Source organism: Leptopilina heterotoma, unplaced genomic scaffold (assembly GCF_015476425.1).
Source record: "Leptopilina heterotoma isolate Lh14 unplaced genomic scaffold, ASM1547642v1 Lhet_123, whole genome shotgun sequence".
In the NCBI taxonomy this organism is placed as follows: Eukaryota; Metazoa; Arthropoda; class Insecta; order Hymenoptera; family Figitidae; genus Leptopilina; species Leptopilina heterotoma.
Window position 1 is genome coordinate 5,074,530 of NW_025110842.1, and position 20,743 is coordinate 5,095,272.

General features: G+C 28.5%; 1 protein-coding gene across 1 annotated transcript in view; it reads left to right on the forward strand.

Moving 5' to 3' along the window:
• The first annotated feature begins 540 nt into the window (after positions 1-540).
• Positions 541-20,743, forward strand: part of LOC122512450 (probable ribonuclease ZC3H12D) — a 51,834-nt gene continuing 31,631 nt past the window's right edge. The window contains exon 1 of the mRNA XM_043628285.1: positions 541-1,499. Within this exon, the coding sequence (XP_043484220.1) occupies positions 1,221-1,499 (279 nt within the window). The 5' untranslated portion in view covers positions 541-1,220. The remainder of the gene's footprint in view (positions 1,500-20,743) is intronic.

Here is a 20,743-nt window from a genome sequence, read left to right on the forward strand (position 1 = left end):
GCAAAAAAATATTTTTTGGTTGCAAAAAGAGAAAAGTTGCAAAAAAAAATATTCTCTATTGCAAAAAGAAAACTTTTTAGTTGCAAAAAGAAAAATATTTTTTGTTGCAAAATAAATAATAAACTTAATTGCAAAAAGAATTTCTTTTGGTTGCAAATAGATAAATATTCTTAATTTTCAAAAAGAATATTTTTTAGTTGCAAAAAGAAAAATATTCCTAATTGCAAAAAAATATTTTTTGGTTGCAAAAAGAAAAAAAGTTGCAAAAAAAATATTCTTAATTGCAAAAAGAATATTTTTAATTTGCAAGAAGATAAAAATATTCTTAATTGCAAAAAGAAAAATATTTTTTTAGTTGCAAAAAGCAAAATAAACTTATTTGCAAAAAAGAAAGAAATTGCAAAAAAAAATATTTCTATTTGCAAAAAAGAAAAATGCCGTTTCCTTTCGCAACCAAAAACTTATTTTTCTTTTTCGCAAAATAAAAAAAAAACTCTTTTGCTCATTTTTATCATACGAACGAAAATTCGCAATTATTTTATTATAATACACAGTAGAACGTGAGATGTCACTGGGCGCCTTGTCTCCTGGGAAACGAAATCGCGGCTCGTGCTGCGCGTGTCGACAAAACGAGGTGAGGGACTTGGAAAAAGAGCAAGGTTGACGTTTCGCATGAAAATTCTCTCTCCTCGCGAGTGATGATGAGAGTTGTGTATTGTATGTGTGTGATTCCACTCGTGGTGCGTGTCAAAATGAGTAGTACCATGTTCGACTCTTGATTTTTCAGTTCCCAAGGTCGCGGCGGGCGAGTAGAGGCGTGTATATTATTTACACAACCAAAAAAAAGAAAGAAAGAAAGAGTGCCGCTCATTTTTCTTTCGCACTAAAAAACAAGAGTAGTAGCTCGCTTTACAAATTAATATCTCTGTTTTCTTTCTCTCTCTCTAACTTTTATCATGTAGCAAAATATTGTTGTGTTTGTGGCCAGTGTTAATAATTCTCATTCTCGCCTTCGAAATATTAGTTTCGTAAATAATGGAGGCGAGTTTATCATCCATTTTGTGCTTGAATTTATTATAATAATAATAAATCGTTGGAATTTTTCTAAATCGACCTTGAAAAATTTCTCGTTATTTTGTGGGAATATTGTTGAGGGGGGTGTGGGGGAGGGGGAAGGGTGACACCACACATTTTGCTCTGCTGTGGTTCGTAGTTTGTTCATGGAGAGGCAAGAGTGTCGAAAGGATTTGCGAATTGAGAAGAAATTCACAGGGGATATAAAAGGAGGATGTGCGTTGAACGATGCACCGAATGAGAATGAGGAGACGATTTCAGGAGGGCATAAGGGAGGAGAGAACGTCCTTTCAGGTGGTGGTGGTGCAGCTCATCAAGAGGTGGACAAGCGCCAAGTCGACGGTGAAGGAGCGGCTTTTACAAAAGGGGAAACTGGAGTGGGAGTCAGTGCCGATACACTCAACGAAATCGCCGCCAAAGTTCAGGTATAGAAAAGAGAAAAATTTACATTTTTTTTATTCCTTTCTCAACTATAAAAATTTTGTTTTTTTTTTCTTTAATTTAATTTCTTTAATTAATAATTCAATTTCTTTACCTTTGACTGCATTTTTAGGTTCAAATAAAAAAAAAAATAGACTGACTAAAAAAAACAGTCAATTTTTTTTTTAAATAATTGTTTTCAAAAAAAATTTTTTTTTGAAAACAATTATTTCAAAAAAAAAAAAAATATTTTAGTCGAGTGAATTAAATTTTTTTTCTATATAATTTTAATAAAAGCGCATTTTTATTAAGTGTGCCATGTCGATTATTCGATTCATCGAAAAAACAAACAGTAAAAATAGTTTTAGCGGAAGTTAGAGTGATTTTAATTTTCGAAGTGGATCAGCTGCTACAGATCCGCCATTTTTGCAACGCTTCCCCTTTCTCAGAATATAAACAGGACAGGGCCGTAGAGGGGAAATTCGGGCCCCGGACCGTATTTTTAAGAAAATAATTTTTTGTTAAGAAAAAGAAAAAATAACCCAGTAATTTTTACTTATATCATCCGATAATTTTAATTAGGATTATATTTTTAAAAACATATTATTATGTTTTTACATATTACCATTCACTCCATACCAATATATTACCTTCACTCAAAAATAATTTAACGTCTGGGTGACGGTATCTAATCTCTACATAATAGTTTTTGAATCTCGACAAGATTTTATGGTCACTCAGTCCAGAACCCAAGAATCATATTTTTTTAAAATATTTTAGAAGCGGAACCCAAACAATTTAAGGACTGGGTGACGGTACGCATGAACTATCTATACAATAATTTTGAATTTTGTTTAAGTTTTTATAGTCATTCAGTCCAGAACCCAGAGTTTTTTTACAAAGAATAATCTTTTTTTTTAATATTTAAGAACCCAGAACCCAAATAGTTTAAGGGCTAGGTGATAATTTGGTTGTACTAAAATTTAAACTTATCGTAGTATAATTTTGAATTTTGACATTCATGGTCACCCATCATAGAACCCAGAGCTCTCAACCAAGAATTATCGCTTTGTATTATTTTATAGAGTTAACCCCAACAATTTAATGTCTGGGTGACAATTCGCATTAACTATCTACAATAATTTTGAATCTCGACTAAGTTTTTATAGTCATTCAGTCCAGAACCCAGAGTTTTTTTTACCAAGAATCATCTTTTTTTCAACATTTAAGAACCCAGAACCCAAACAGTTTAAGAGACTAAGTGATAATTCAAAATTATTGTAGTAAAATTTTGAATTTCGACAAGTTAATAATATTCATGGTCACCTAGACCAAAACCCAAATAATTTAAGGATTGGGTGACAGCATCTAATCTCTATAATAATTTTTTAATTTCGACAAGATTTTATGGACACTCCGTCCAGAACTCAAGAATAACATTTTTTAACATTTAAGCACCCAGGTAATTTTTCAAAATTTTGTTTTCGTTTTGTACACAAAAAAAATAGAGAGAAACCTGAAACCCAAGCACCCTGGTAATTTTTGAAAATTCCATGTTGTTTTTAAATAAAATAAATAGTTAACTTTAAATTCTAAAATTAAGTAAGTGATAGACCGCAGTTATTTATTCTATTCGATCTTTGAATATGAGTCTAAAGTCTAGCAATATTCATGAAGCTAAAGATGGCACCTATAGTTATTACCACCCATTTAGCACCTGGAAATTAAATTTGAAACTTAAATATTTTTTTTTATTTAAAATCAACGTAAAATTATAAAAAAATTACCTGGGTGCCAGCTTCAGAACCCTTTCAATTTTGTAAATTAATTTTTAACGTTTAATATTTTTCAAAAGCTGAAAATATTACACCCACTTATCAGCACCCTGGAACTTTTTTGAAATTTTATGTTGTTAAAAAAAATGATTTATTGAGTTTTGTTCTTCAATTAGATCTTCAAAAATCATTTTGAAGTATGCTCTTCTGTAAAGAAACCCAGTCTATCAATTATCACCAATAATAAAAACTTTAAAAATTAAATGGGTGCTGATAACTTGGTGCTAACTTTAGCTTCATCTTCATGAAGCTGAAACTGGCACCCATTTGGTTTTTAAAAATTAAATATTTGTTAAATTTAAAATCAACGAAAAACTTACCTGGGTGCCAGTTCCAGCTTCATTTTCGATTCAATACCAATATAAAATTGTCAAAAATTACTTGGGTGCCAGATTCAGGTTCATTTTTGGTTCAATACCAATATAAAATTGTCAGAAATTACCTGGCTGCCAGTTTCAGGTTCATTTTTGGTTCAATACCAATATAAAATTGTCAGAAATTACCTGGGTTCCAGCTTCAGATTCATTTTTTATTCAATGCCAATATAAAATTGTCAAAAATTACCTGGGTTCCATTTTTAGGTTCATTTTCGGTTTAATACCAATATAAAATTGTCATAAATTACCCAGGTACCAGTTTCAGCTTCATTTTTGTTTCAATACCAACATAAAATTTTCGAAAATTACCTGGGTGCCAGTTTAAGCTTCATTTTTGGTTCAATACCAATATAAAATTATCAGAAATTACCTGGGTGTCAGCTTAATAAACTGTCATAAATTTTATTAAGACATTAGCTCAGATTCTAAAGAAAAACACCCTGCGAAAAATGCAACCCACTTGGTTTTGGAAAATTAAATTTAAAATGTAAATATTTTTTTTGTTTGACAGAAGTGAAAAAAATTACTTGGGTGACATAGTTACAGCTTCGTTTTTTGTTACTAACTTCAAATTGGTAAAAATTGTATGGGTGCTCATAGCTGGGTGCCAGGTCCAGGTTCACTTTTTTTAAAAACCAATATAAAATTTTGAATAATTAACTGAGTGCTGATACCTAGGTGTATTTAATTATTAATTATATGGGTGCACATAGATGGGTGCCAGTTCCAGCTTCATTTTTTTTGAAAAACTAATATAAAATTTTGAAAAATTTACTGGGTGTTGATACCTCACACCTGTCTTGAATGAAAAAAAGTTCGTCCCCGATGACTAAAAATATTGGTGGTATATTATGAATCTTTGGACCTCAAATAAACAAAATTTGAATAATACAAAATCATATCTGATCCTCCTGCACTATTTTTATGGGTTGAATGTTACTTAATTCATTATAATGGAAAAATGCTTTATTACGATATTCAAATTAATTCAAGTTATTAATGCAGTTTTCTTTTTAATTACTAAATTGACATATAATTTATGTGACGCTCCACAGTGAAAACAACATAAGGACTCTTTGTGTACTGTGCACGGAAGATTACGCCTAATATTATTTTAATATGTTTGATATATATAACTTCTTGGAAAAGAAAATAGAATTTATCCGGAATTTAATTTTTGATTCATAGGGTAACGGGTACAGTGACCGACACCCGCTTAGTGTACGACACTTCCAATTAAAAATCGCAATAAATATAAAACAATAAATTATTAATGTATATTTTAAAATTATTAATATTATAAAATACAATCTTTTTGGAAGCTATTTAAGTAGTTGCAATATTTAATTTATTATTCACAACATTTTACTTTCTGTAAAGATAACCTCAAAAAGTGAGTTCTTGAGGTTATCTTCATAGAAATTAAAATTATTTCCGAAATATAATCGAATTTAATATTGCTACTAATTTAATAGCTTCCATAAATTGCATTTTATAATATTAACATTTTTAAAATATACAATAATAATGTTTTGTTTTATATTTATTGCGATATTTAATTGAGGGTGTTGTTCACTAAGTAGGTGTCGGTCACTGTACACCTTACTATCCTTTCTGCCCAGGCTAGGCATAAGTCAGGCACTATTTACCCAGCAAACACGTTATATAAGTATTCTATAACAGTGAGGTTACAGTGTTATAGAACATTTGTTCCTAACTAGTTATAGATCTGTGATAGAACCTGATTGTAACAGAGTTCTAGAACATAGTTACAAGTTAGTTACAGAATAGTTCTGTATTATGCTTATGTCACAGTTCTATCACAATGTGATGTAAGAGTTACATAACTTTAATGTCGAAAATTTTCTGTAACTGTTGTTCCAACCTTGTTCTATAACTGTGTATGAACATTGTTGTGTAATTGATCTAAACATCTGTTGCAATGCAGTTCTGTAATATACAGTTTAACATTGTCCGAACAATGTTAAACTCTTCTAACAAATTTGGTGTAGTTCATATTATTTTTAATATAATATAATATAATTCGTAATAATTTATAAAAAATACCTATATGGGTGATTCTTCATTAAGTGGTCACTTTTGCTTCCCCTCTATTTCCTATTTAATAACTTGAAAAATTGTTATCTAATCTACTTCAAACTTTTGCATAATTAATCTTCAATATGTTTTTTAGTAATATCATAATCGAAAAATTTTTTAATTAAAACAAAAGTTGTAATTCAATTGCAAATGTTCAAAAAATGCACATTTGTCGTTTCTCCACACATGAATCATGAAGTTTAATATGTTTTATTTTGCACAAACTTTATTTTAAACGTTTTTTTATTTATTCTATTCGAAAGTTCATCTCAAAAACTAAGTTTTAGTGTGTCGTTTTCTAATTTCCATTAAAAAATCTGTGTAAAAATATTTTTTTAATATTTTCCCCAATCTTTTTTTATTTAGAACTGGAGTTTACAATTTCATTGATTTTCATTAATTTTATTCCCTTTTTTAGTGCGATTTTATTTGCCATTAATATTATTAAGTTAATAAGTTGTATTTATGTTAAATTTGCAAAAAAAAATATAATTTGTAGATTTAAAACTACAAAAGTTACTATTATTTTATAGCGTATTTTAATGGTATGTAACTCCATACCCGACAAAATTGCCGAATTCTAAATGTATAAAAAAAAAATAAAAATAATAGTGATTTAGAGTAAGCAAATCTCTTTAATAATCTGCAAAAATTGTTTATTTTTATGAATTTTTACGGTTTCAATGAATTTTTTTCTTTGATTTGTAAACTCCAGTTCCTGTAAACTCCAGTTCCTAATTTCGTTTCGCGTAATGGAAGTGTTTTGTTTTCTTGAATAAATATTATTAACCTCGATTAACCTGTATCAAAACAAGTAATTTCAATAACAGGTATGAGTAAAAATATTATTTATTTATTTATTAAAGCAGTTTAAAGTAATTATTTGCTTATTTACACTATTTATAATTATTCACAGTCGAAAATTAACTTTTTCAAATAAATTATTTAACCTTTAAATTACAAATTTTTAAATTGTTTGTATATAAAACTAAAGAAAGAATTAAACTCAAATATCTATAAAATAATCATTTTCAAGCTTTATTAAAAAGATCTAAATAAAAAATTTCCAAAAAATTTAATTAAAAAAGAAAATTTTAACATATTCAAAAGTTACCACTTTGTGGAGAATCACTCATATAGTAATTATTGACAACAAATTGCTTTCTTATTTCTTTTATACTACTATCAGTAGCATTTTTTACTCTATCTTTAAATTTTCTTCGGTTTTATTATTCTTCTAGTGACTATTTAAACAATATTATTATGTATAAAAGTCTCATAAATGTTTTAAGGGTGCATGTAATGTAATCGAGAATGTAATTATTCGTTAATTGTTTGACATTATTATTATTCGTAATAGCAAATTTTTTTGATAAATTAATTTCACAAAGAATTTTGTAAAATCTATTTATATTTAAATGAAAAATTATAGAATATAAATTTGTTATACAAATGTAGAAATTTCATTAATTAAGCTTAAATTTATTGCTTTAATCTTTCATTTAAAAAGTAATTTTTAAGCCTTTCCTTATGCTTGTAACTTTGAAAATTTACATTTTTCAATTAACATTATTAAATATAATGTATATTATACATAACATAATTATACTATTGTTGCAAATACAGTATCCTTTTTCAAGTTACAAAGCACATTTTCATAGTTCCTTCGTTATATATGTAAATTCTAAACTTCCTTTCATGAGCCTCCGTGGCGCAGTTGGTAGAGCGTTTGATTTATAATCCACTCCTAGCTGCGTCTTGCGTTCGAGACCTCGTGGTTGTAAATATTCAAATAAATAGCAAAACAAATTTTCTTCGACATGTATAAATATTCCGGGTATGTATGACATACGAGAACAGCGTGGAATATTTTTTTAATTTTAATTAAAATATTTTTTAATGACAGATATGAGTAACAGAAATTTGTAACTGTTCTAGAACTGTGACAAGTATCTTCGTCACCATGTTACAGATCTGTTACTTAACTGTGACAACCTTCTGACTACGACATTTTGCGTACCCAGTGAGTCCCCTGTGAGTCACCAGTTACATCACATGTTCTTCAATTATTTGTCACAGTTCTGTAACAGATCTGTAACAGTGTTTGCTGGGTAGGCTTCCAGTGAACTTCCAGCCAGTGTTTTCATCAGGGGCTATCTGGGAGAAAAATAAAATTATTTGGCAGTAAATGTGTACTAAATTAACATAACATTAGTGTTTTCAATATTTTTATTAGTAATTCATAATTATTTGCTTAAATATTTAAATAATTTAATTACACATAAAAAAGAAAGTATTATTTTATGTGGGTTAGAAAAATTGGGCAACGTCAAGTCAAAAGTTTTCATTTGTTTTGACATTTAAGAAATGTTAATTATGAGCCCAGCTATACGATTAAAAAATTTTTAATAATGTAAAAATAAATTATAATAAAACACTTTGGAAATCGGTAAGAAGAGAAATCTGGTTAGAAGTGACCCTGACAACTGATAATTTTAAAGTAATAATTAATTTTAGAAATATTAAAACTTTGCACATCACTGCTCTTCTTTATTGCATTTTAGACTGTCGTACAAAATTTCAACTCATTTTATTAATTGACTAAACTTAACCAGGACTGTCACTGACGCCTTTGATCAAAATTATATTTCTACTGTACAGATCCACTTGAAACGTGTTACTCGGTCGTTGATTACGAATCCTGTTCTTACTCGGGGTTTTTGGAATCGCTGATTACGAATATGATGTCAGATTTTCAAAATCTAAAATGGCGGATAATTTCAAGATTGATGCTGTTTGATCAAAATTTATTTCTCAGGGGGTTTTTGGAGTAACTAAATTTTAAATTGATGTCCGTTCTAATAAATACAAATTAGCGGATCCAGTATGTCGACCAAAGATTTTAAATGTTGCAGGATTTGTCTAAAATGTTTACTTGAGGGATTTTGAGGTCACTATAAATCCAAATCTGATGTCAAAATTAAAAATTGATGTAGTCCATATGACGGGCAAAATTTTAAAAATGAATTAAAATCTTTTGTTAAAATCAGCGACCCCGAGTAATAAGTTTCAAGCAAATCCGATAAAATTTATTTAAAAAGTCCTACATATTTTGAATTTTGGAAAACTAACATTAAATTCATAATCAGCGACCCCAAAACCCCCAATTAGCCTATTGGGTTAATTGGCTAATACTCATAAAAAAATAATGTTTTCATTGTAATTAGAGGTGTGCATATAATCGAGTCGAACCGAACATTAATCGACTCGATAACAGAAAATTCGAATCGGAGATAATTCGATTCGAACTGTCAATTCGAAATTCGAAGGTTCGAATTTCGAATTGCTCAACTCGACTCGGTTAACTTTCAACTCGAATAGGCCAATTCGAAATTCGAAGGTTCAAATTTCGAATTGGCAGTTCGAATCGAATTTTCTCTCGATTCGAGTCGGCTAATTCGAATCGATTCGAATTGCTCGACTCGACTCGAGTTTCGAATAATTCGGCCAATTCGAAACACAACATACTGCATATACTAAATAGCAATTCGAAAGTCTAACTTCGATTTTCGGATTGGCCAATTCGAATCGAAAGAAAATTCGATTCCAACTGACAATTCGAATCGAAAGTAAACCGAGTCGAGTTGAGCAATTCGAATCGAATTTTCTCTCGATTCGAATTTTGCACACCTCTAATTGTAATGCATTAAATGAACATTTAACCTATGAAAAATAGTGCAGGAGGATCAAATACGATTTTGTATCATTCAAATTTGGTTTATTTGAGGTCCAAAGATTCATAATATACCACCATTACTTTTAGTCATCCGGGACGAACTTTTTTTCATTCAAGACAGGTGTGACCTGGGTGCCAACTTTAAAACTGAAACCCAGCTTATCTTCTAATACCTTCAATATTGTAGAACCGATTTTAAAATATTTTCAACATCGTAGAGTACAATAGTCAATTATTATTAAAATACAGTGTTTCGTAAGTTTGTATTTTGTGTCGCGAAATATTGCATTTCGCAATATTTATTTCTAAATATTTGTTTCATAAAAAGATTTCAGTTTCTTTGCAGATTATATTAGTAGCGAGAGAGGCGTTTTCCTTTTCCTCTCGCGCAATCTCTCGATACATACAGTATAATATTGAGACAGAATTATGTTTATCGATATTTGCATTAGGTGCGCGACAATGTCGATTCGATGTAAATTAATCATTGTACAAATATAGTGGGAATGTCGACTCCTTCATTGCACTTTATATGCATTCCGTATTCAGAAATGAAGGAATGAAGAAATTAAGTTTGTTACCATAGCTCTGGGAGACAAAATCAACTCATTTTTATACTTTGTAGAATTATTCAAATTCCTGGGTGCTGTTAGGAACCTAAAGACAAAAAGATTCTATTGACTCAATAGACACCCATAACAATAATTAACTGGGAGGCAATTTGTAATTTTGCTCGATAAGTCTCGTTATCTAAAGTTCCTCCTCGAAACTTGCACCCAGGTATTAGCACCCAGGTAATTTTATTCAAAATTTTATGTTGATTTTAAAAAAATGGAACTTTAAAATTTAATGTTTTTAACTAAGTGGGTGCTAAGCTGAAAAGTTTGAAACCGAAATTGGCACCCAGGTATCAGCACCCAGTCAATTCTTCAAAATTGTATGTTTATTTTAAATACAAAAAAATATTTATAACTTTAAAATTTCATTTTCTAAGATTAAACGGGTGCTAATACCTGGGTGCCTGAGCTGAAAACTTCGAAATTAAAATTGACACACAGGGGTCAGCCCCCAGTCAATTCTTCAAAATTCTATGTTGGTTTCAACTACAAAGAATATTTAAATTTAAATTTTCTAAATTAATTGGGTGCTAATGTATGGGTGCTAGTTTCAGTTAAAAAGTTTGAAACTAAAATTAGCACCCAGGTATCAGCACTTAGTCAATTCTTCAAAATTTTATGTTCGTTTTAAACAAAAAAATATAACTTTAAAATTTAATTTATCAAATTTAGTGGGTGCTGATGCCTGGGTGCCATTCTAGAACACTAGAACAATGCCCAGTTAGTTTTTCAAAACATTATGTTGGTTTTAATTACAAAAAATATTTAAATTTAAAGTTTAATTTTCCAAATTAAGTGGGTGCTAATACCTGGGTGTCATTTTGAGCTGGAAAATTTAAAAACTGAAATTGGCACCTAGGTATCAGCACCCAGACAATTCTTTAGAATTTTAAGTTGCTTCTAAATATAAAGAATATATAAATTTAAAGTTTAATTTTTTAAATTCAGTGGGTGCTAATACCTGGGTGCCTGAGCTGAAAACTTCGAAATTAAAATTGACACCCAGGGGTCAGCCCCCAGTCAATTCTTCAAAATTCTATGTTGGTTTCAACTACAAAGAAAATTTAAATTTTCTAAATTAATTGGGTGCTAATGCATGGGTCCTAGTTTCAGCTAAAAAGTTTGAAACTGAAATTAGCACCCAGGTATCAGCACTCAGTCAATTCTTCAAAATTTTATGTTGGTTTCAACTACAAAGAATATTTAAATTTAAAATTTAGTTTTCCAAATTAAGTGGGTGCTGATACCTGGGTGCCGTTCTAGGACTATGCTCTTAGTATTAATTTTCGTCTATTTTGTCGAACAAATTTATGGATCTTTATGGGTCCTTTCTTCAGTGTTAGAATTGAGAATAGTTTTAATAAAATTTATTCGTCTTTTGTGGTCTTTTTCTTAGTATTCACTAGAATTGAGCCTAGTTTCGAGAGACTCATGTAGAATATTTTTTCACGAACCCAAGATCCACCCACACGAGAGAGAGAGGAGGGCAAAGGAAGAAAGGTTGTTTTCGATTCGTGAGGCCTGGCATGACGGCGAGATCCGGAATCGAGTGATTATATCTCGGCGGGATCTCGTGCACAAAACACGGAAAGACGGTCACGAATCGCGATTCACGATTTTTGGCCGAGGGGTCGAGAGAGAGAGAGAGGAGAGAATGCACTACCAAAGGGTCTTAAATCCCTTTCTTACTCATCACGTTTTTTCTCCTTCAAGTCACGCACCTTGAACCGCATATATACTCACACACACACAGCACAGAACCGTCGTCTTCAAAAACTTTCAAGGTCCACCCTAAAGTCCCATCTATCCTTTTCTTTCTTTTTTAAATTTAGTCTCTGTTCTTCTATTCGCTCTTTAAAAGTCAGTCTAAAGTCTGAATTCTATCAATTATAATGAAAATTATCAAAAATTAAATGGATGCTGGCTTAAAGAAACTGACACCCAGGGAGCGCACCCATTTGATTTTTGAAATTACATTTAAAATTTTTTTTTCTATAGTTTAACTCAAATAAAAAATTGCCTGGGTGCCATAGAATTGCAGCTTCGTTTCTGTTTCAATACCGACTTTAAATTTTTAAAAATTGTATGGGTGCCGATAGCTGGGTGTCAATTTCAGTTCCATTTCTATTTTAAATTAACACAACATTTAGAAAAATTGCCTGGGTGCCAGTTTCAGCTTCATTTTTGTTTTAAATCAACATAAAATATAGAAAAATTGCCTGGGTGCTTGAGTGCAATGTTTACCTCAATTTTTTTATTTAAAACGAAGATCAAATTTTTATAAATTACCTCGGTCCTAGTTTTAACTCAATTTTTTTTTTGTTTAAAACGAATATAAAATTTTCAAAAATTACCTGGATGTTAGCTGGCACTCAAAGATGGTCGAAACTGGCACCCAGGTATTTTTGAAAATTTTCTGTTAGTACCAACTGAATCAAAATAAAGCAGAAACTGACACCCAGGTAATTTTTGAAAATTTTATGTTGATTTTAAACAACAAAATATTTAATTTCGTGAAGCTGGTACACAGTTATCGTCACCCATATGATTTTTGAAATTAAATTTTAATGTAAAATATATTTTTTGTCCAAATTTAATATAAAATTTTGAAAATTTAACTAGGCGTCTGTTCCAAATGCATTTTTGTTTCAGTACCAATTTAAAATTTTCAAAAATTGTATGGGTGCTGATATCTGGGTGCCAGTTTCATTTTTATTTCAATACCTATAACATATTTTTTTAAATTGAATCTAATCAAACAAAAAAAAGCTGGAACTAGCACCCAGCTATGAGCACCCATACAATTTTTAACAATTTAAAGTTGGTTACAAAAACGAAGCTGTAACTATGACACCCTGGTAATTTATTTACTTGGGTTAAACAACAAAAATATTTAACTTTCACATTTAATTTCCAACAGACAAGTGGGTGGTGTTAACTGGGAAATTCTTTTAGTAGGTTTTTTCAAAATTTTATCTTGATTTTAACCACAAAAAAAATATTTAAGGTTCTATTTTACATCTGAGATAATGCCTTAATAAAATTAATGACAGTTTCTGAAGCTGGCACCCACGTAATTTTTGACAATTTTATTTGGGTATTGACATGTAAAAATGAAACAAAACTGTCATCCAGGTGATTTTTAAAAATATTATTTTAGTATTGAATCAAAAGGAAGTTGAAAGTGGCACCCAGGTAATTTTTGACAATTTTATATTAGTATTGAATCAAAAATGAAACTAAACTGGCACCCAGGTGATTTTTGAAATTTTTATTTTAGTATTGAATTAAAAATGAAGTTTAAAGTGGCACCCAGGTAATTTTTGACAATTTTATATTAGTATTGAATCAAAAATGAAACTAAACTGGCACCCAGGTGATTTTTGAAATTTTTATTTTAGTATTGAATTAAAAATGAAGTTTAAAGTGGCACCCAGGTAATTTTTGACAATTTTATAATAGTATTGAATAAAAAATGAAACTAAACTGGCACCCAGGTGATTTTTGACATTTTTATTTTAGTATTGAATCAAAAATGAAGTTGAAAGTGTCACCCAGGTAATTTTTGACAATTTTATATTAATATTGAGTCAAAAATGAAGTTGAAAGTTGCACTCAGCTGATTTTTGATAATTTTATATTAGTATTGAATAAAAAATGAAGTTGAAAGTAGCACCCAGGTAATTTTTGACAATTTTATATTGGTATTGAATAAAAAATGAAGCTGAAACTGTCACCCAGGTGATTTTTGAACATTTTTTCTTAATATTAAATGAATAATGAAGTTGAAAGTGGCACCCATGTAATTTTTGACAATTTTATTTGGGTATTGACAGGTAAGATTGAACCTGAAACTGTCACTCCGGTGATTTTTGAAATTTTTATTTTAGTATTGAATCAAAAATGAAGTTGAAAGTGGCAGCCAGGTAATTTGAGAATTTTATGTGGGTATTTAGATGTTAAAAATGAACCTGAAACTGTCACCTAGGTAATTTTCGACAATTTTATGATGGCATTGAAACAGAAAATGAAGCTATAACTAGCACCTAGGTAATTTTTGACAATTTTATATTAGTATTGAATCAAAAATGAACCTAAAACTGACACCCAGGTTATTTTCGAAAATTTTATGTTGGCATCCGTTTCGGAAAATTAATGTAAAATTGAAGAAATTAATTCTGCTTGGAGGATTGTAAAATTGTTGACGAGAAAAAAGAAACAAAGATATCGTACATAGTGAAAAAAAGGAAAAGCGTCACACAAAGTGATGATGATGAAAAAAATGTTTCAAATTCGACAGACCGAAGAAAGTGCACGAGAAAAGCCATTTGATATAGCTGCTCACTGAAACGAATGTGTCGAACAAACGAAGGTGACTCCCGCCTTTCCACCCGGACGAGGAGATCCGTGTCAACAAACCTGAATCTGGCACGACCAGATTACCTTCTCATCCATTATAATCGCGCGTGTAGGCTCACACACACATTAATACATATATACAAGTGTATCCATTAACAAATACCACTTCTTCTCTCTTTTCCTAATGTTCCGTCGGCTCACGGATCTCAATAGTCCAAGCACAAAACTGTCACTAATATGGTTGCAAAGCTATGCGTTCGTTGTGTGGGCGCTTTGAAAAAGTGAAATGTTCATCTGATATATCCACTTGAAACATTCAATTTTCGATTTCTTTTGATATTAGAATCAAAACAATTGTATTTGATATCAGCACCCAGAGAGTTTTTCAAAAATTTATAGTAGTTTTTAAAACAAAAAGATTTATAATTTTTAAAATTAATTGGGTGCTAATTCCTGGGTGCCAGTTTCAGCTGAAAAGTTTGAAACCGAAATTGGCACCCAGGTATCATTTTCGATTCAATACTAATATAAAATTGTCAAAAATTACCTGGGTGCCACTTTTTCATTTTTGATTCAATACTAATATAAAATTGTCAACAATTACTTGGGTGCCACTTACAGCTTCATTTTTGATTCATTACTAACATATAATTTTCAAAAATAACCTAGGTGCCAACTTTATAAACTGACCTAAACTTTATTAAGGCATTAGATTATATTTAGAAAAAGAACCCATTGCATAAAATTCAATGCTGAAACTGAAAATCGAAAATAGCAGAAATGTCTTTTTTTTAATTTCGAATAAGTAAAAGAGAGTTGTTTTAAGCACGAGGTAGAAAAGAAAGAAAGAAAGCGACAGTTATACGACGAGCATGCAGAAAGATTGTGAGGTCAGAGGCGGTGTATGTCACGTAGAAAATAAAATTCCCGTATAATAAATGTTGAGTTCTCTATGACTACCATAAAGGAGCGGTTTTTTTTTCTTCTAAACTCCTTTTCCTAACCGTGGGATTTTATTAGAAAAAGATTTTTAAAAAAATAATAGGAATTTTATTCCATCCTTTCTATCCTTGTAGCCGACGATCGAATTTCTCTTGTTTAATTGAAAGCAGACAAATATTTTTTTATTATTATTATTATCATCATCAAGACCCGGAACGAGAGATGATCGAGCATGAGAAAAAGGAGATCGAAGGAGGAGAGTCTCTTTATATATATATAAATGCTGAACGATATCCTTGATTTTGACCCAGAGCCCGGAGCCTGCTGTACATCCGGTGAAAGACTCACTCACGACTCTGACCCATAACTATATGTATGCATGTGCAAAGAGCCAACACCTGTGTGTAGGTGTGTATTGCGCCGTCCGCGCACTGACACGAGGAAAAGGTGCACGAGCCACGACTACCGGACGATATTATTCAAAGGTCGGAGAACTTGGGAGAAACTCCAATTACATCAGCAGCGTGTGTATATCACAAACGAAACGAATCGGGTTAAGAGTAAAATAATTCATGGGAATCGTTTAATGTCGAACGGAGAACTTCAAGCGCAACATTCTAATTCATCATTGAAGCAGGAATTCCCTCTCCTTGCTTATTACTATTGTGAAGCTGGCACCCAGCGATCAGTAACCATTGAATTTTTCGAATGATAATAAAAATATTTAATTTTCAAATTTGAGTTTCAGGAACCAAGTGGATGTCAATTTTGAACCAAGGCTAAACGTCAATTTCAACGTTGCAGTTATTGCAAGGTGTTTTTTTTAGAATCTGAGCTAATTCCTTCATAAAATTGATGACAGTTTTGAACCAATGCTAAACGTCAATTTCAACGTTGCAGTTATTGCAAGGTGTTTTTTTTTAATTCTGAGCTAATTCCTTAATAAAATTGATGACAGTTTTGAACCAAAGTTAAACGTCAATTTCAACTTTGCAGTTATTGCAAGGTGTTTTTTTCAAATCTGAGGTAATTCCATAATAAAATTCATGACAGTTTTGAACCAAACAGGGCTCGAACTAAGTCCGTAAATTCCGTAAAAGTCCGTTTTTAAAAAAAAAAAAGTCCTTAAAGTCCGTAATTTGATTCAAAAAGAATGAAAAGTTCGTAAATTGTACGATATAATTTGAAGAATTTAAGAGAAATTACAAATGATTGCAGAAATTCCATTATTTTCAAATATTTTCCTCAATTCAATGATTTTCAATATTTACTATTTTCATAAAGTTTTCCAAAAGAATTCAATTGTTTAAAAAAAAAATTTAATAAAATTTTACACAAACTTTTAATTATTTTCAAAAAAGAATAAAAATTTCACAGGAATTTCATTATTTACAAAATTTTTTTATAAATTTCTTCTCAATCATTCAATTATTTTCATTCATTATGAACAATTTTAATTGAATTTCTCGATAAATTCAAATATTTTTTAAAATATTAAAATTCTTCTAAAGAATTCAATTATTTTTAAAAATTTAGATCAAATTCTTTACAAAAATTCAATTATTTTCATAAATAATAAAACTCATTCCAGAATTTCAATTTATCTTTAATACAATTTTACAAGAATTTGCTCGATAAAATGTAATTATTCTTAGAAATTTCAATTCCTCGAAAAATTCAATTATTTAAAAAAATGTTTCTTGAAAATTCTTTGGAAGAATTCAATTATTTATAAAAATATTAAAATTTTTCACAGGAATTCAATTATTTTCAAATATTTTAAATAAAGTTGTTTTAAAAAAATCAATTATTTTAATTGCAATTGTAATAAAATTCTTCGCAATCATTCAATTATTTTAGTGAATAAAAAAATTTTTACGGGGATTCAATTATTTTCGTAAATAATAAAATTGTTTTTTGGAATTCAATTGTTTTCATAAATAATAAAACTCATTGCTGAATTTCAATTATTTTTAATACAATTTTAATGGAATTCCTCGAAAAAATTCTTAAAAATTTTATTCAAATTCGTCAAAAGAATTCAGTTATTTAAAAATTTATAGATAAAATTCTTTATGAGAATTCAATTTTAAGAAACATGCAATTATTCAATAAATTGTTATTTTTGTATTTAAATAATTGAATTCTAGTAGAATTCTCTCATAAACATTGATTTAAAAATGGATTTCAGTTAACATTTTAGATTATAATTAAATTTTATAAGTATTAGAGCGTAAATTTTTAGAAATAATTCAATTTGAAAAAGGTTTCAGATTAAAATCTTTGAAAATTTAAATTTTTCATATTTTTAACTAACAATTCTGTGGAATTCATTTTTTTAAGAAACTTTAATTACGGATTTTTTTAAAAATTATTTCAAGTTTTTATTTTCTAATGTATATATTTAATTGAAGAATTTACAAATGCGATTAAAATTTTGTAAAATTGAATTTTAAAGAAATGAATTTGAAAATTCTTAAAGAACTTTTTCAAAAAAAAAAAAAATTATTTTCAACAGCAATAATATTCTTCGCAAAACTTAAATATTGTTCAAAAGTAATAAAAAAATTCTTCTTAGGGATTCAATTATTTTCACAAATAATAAAGCACATTGCAGAATTTTAATTATTTTTAATACAATTTTAATCGAATTTCTCGAAAAATGTAATTATTCTTAAAAATTTAATTAAAATTCGTTGATAGAATTCAATTATTTGGAAATTTGTTGATCACGATTTAATTATTTTAACAAATTATTTATTTTTGTATTTAAGTAATTGAATTCTAGTAGAATTTTCTAATAACTAATATAAAATTTTGAAAAACTACCTAAGTGCTAATATCATTTTATAACAATTTAAAATTTTCACAAATTAAATCGGTGCTGGTAATTGGATGCAAATAAAACCTGAAAAGTTGCTCATTAATTTATAATCTCCCCCCCCCTGGTGGCAAAATGTTCAAACTAAAAACAATGGCCGCTCACAAACAGCTGATCCACTTCGTAAAATAAATTCGTTTTAACTCTCTCCAAAATTCATGAAAATATTTCGCATCTTTTGCTATCGTATAATTCAAATGGCAAAAGACATATTTTTCCAAATAATTCTTATTATTTATACATGAAATGTCTCATTATTTGAAGATAATGTCTCTTAATTTACAAGCAAATTGTGATTATATGAATTATATCAATATCTCTTTCTCTTTATTTATTATTATTTTTTTTTGCCAACTGGGAACTGAAATATATGTTTCATTTCCTTTCGTAATTGCAAGTCTCGCAAGTAAAATGTATTTCAAGCGCCGCAAAAGGACGGAAAAGAATAAAATGTTACCAAGAATAGCTCTCGAGGCGCATTAAAGTCCAGAAGGAAGAACATTCCCATTTTTTTTTCTTGTTTTTTTTTTTTAGTAAAAACTGCGAAACGTTTTATGCCAACATTCTCATGCCGGTTTCACGGTGAAGAAACTACTCTTATTGACCGCGTACAAACCGGCAATCATAGGTTTTTCTTTCTGGTTTCGCTTGTCGAACCCGTCGAATACAATTTTTAACGAATTATTATATTATTTTCACCAGAAAAATACTTTTGACGAAATATTTCTTTGTTTTTGAATAAAATTATTGTATTTTACTCAATTTTACTTTATTAATTAATTCTTATGACTTTAATTAGTTTAAATGATTTTTTTTATTTTTTAATTAATTTAAAATTAATTCATAAATGAAGTATAAGACTGGCGCCAAAACTTTTACATTCGAGAATTTTTTTGTTATCCGTGTGTAGACACACATACTTTTATGAATATGCAATCAAATGGAGTTTAATGTGCGTAAAAGCCGTGCGCTAATCAAATTTATACGTTAGTGAACGAGTCTTGAATTTCTTAGAAACGTTTGACCACGAATCATTTCCGGGTTCGGAGCCCCCGTTAGGCACGTGTCTCTGTAGACAATCTGGACTACAACCGTATGTAAAGGTCTCTTACAAAGTTCATTCCAGTGGGAAAAAAATCACCTATTTATCAAAAAAAAAAAAAAAAAAATTACTAAAAATTAAATTTTACAAATTTCACAAAGAATTCAATTATTTAAAAAAAATTGATAAAATTCATCAAAAATTCAATTATTTTCATAAATAATAAAACTCAACGAAAAATTTTAATTATTTGTAATAATATTTTAAATTAATTAATCGAAAAGTTCAATTATTTTCAAGAATAACCAAATTTTTACAGAAATTCAATTCTTTTTAAAACTTTTCATAAAATTTTTCGCAAAAATTCAATTATTTTCATAAATATAATAAAATTCTTCTCAGGAATTCAATTATTTTTAAAAATTTTAATAAAATTCTTTGTAACTATTATTTTCATATATAATAAAATTCATAGCAGGATTTCAATTATTTTTAATAGAATTTTACAGAAATTGCTCAAAAAATAAAATTATTCTTATAAATTTAATTTCAATTCCTCGGAAAAGTCAATTATTTAAAAAAATGTTTTTTTTTAATTCTTTGGAAGAATTCAATTCTTTTTTAAATATTTTAATAAAATTGTTCGAAAGAAAACAATTATTTTAAATACAATTTTAATTAAATTTTTTTGAAATAATTCAATTATTCTTTTAGATTTTAATAAAATTCTTCCACAAGAATTCAATTATTTTCAAAAATAACAATATTCATCACAAGAATTCAATTATTTTTAAAAGTAATGAATTTCTTCTTGGAAATTTAATTATTTTAAAAAATTATAATAAAATCGTTCGCAAGAATTCAATTATTTTCATAAATAGTAAAATTTTTTGCAAAAATTTAATAATTTTCAATAAAATTTTAATAAAATTCATCTAAAGAGTAAAAAATAAATTCGAAAATTTCGATAAAATACTTAAAAATAATTCAATTATTTTTAATAAATTTAATTAATTTTTGAAATTGTTTCAATTATTTTCATTAATAATTAAATAATTCGATATTATTCAATTACTTTCAAAGTAATTTTAATAAACTTTTTTCGAAAAATTCAATTATTTCCAAAAATTCTTCGAAAAAATTCTAATAATTTCAAAAATTCAAAACAATTTTCTTAGGAATTTTATTATTTTTGAAAATGATAAAATTTTATTTAGGAATTTAATTATTTAATTTAATTATTTTGAAAAAAATTGAATAGAATTCTCCTCAAGAATTCAATTATTTTTAGAAATAATAAAATTTCTTTATAGGAATTTCATTATTTTCAAATATAATAAAATTCTTGTCAAGAATTCAA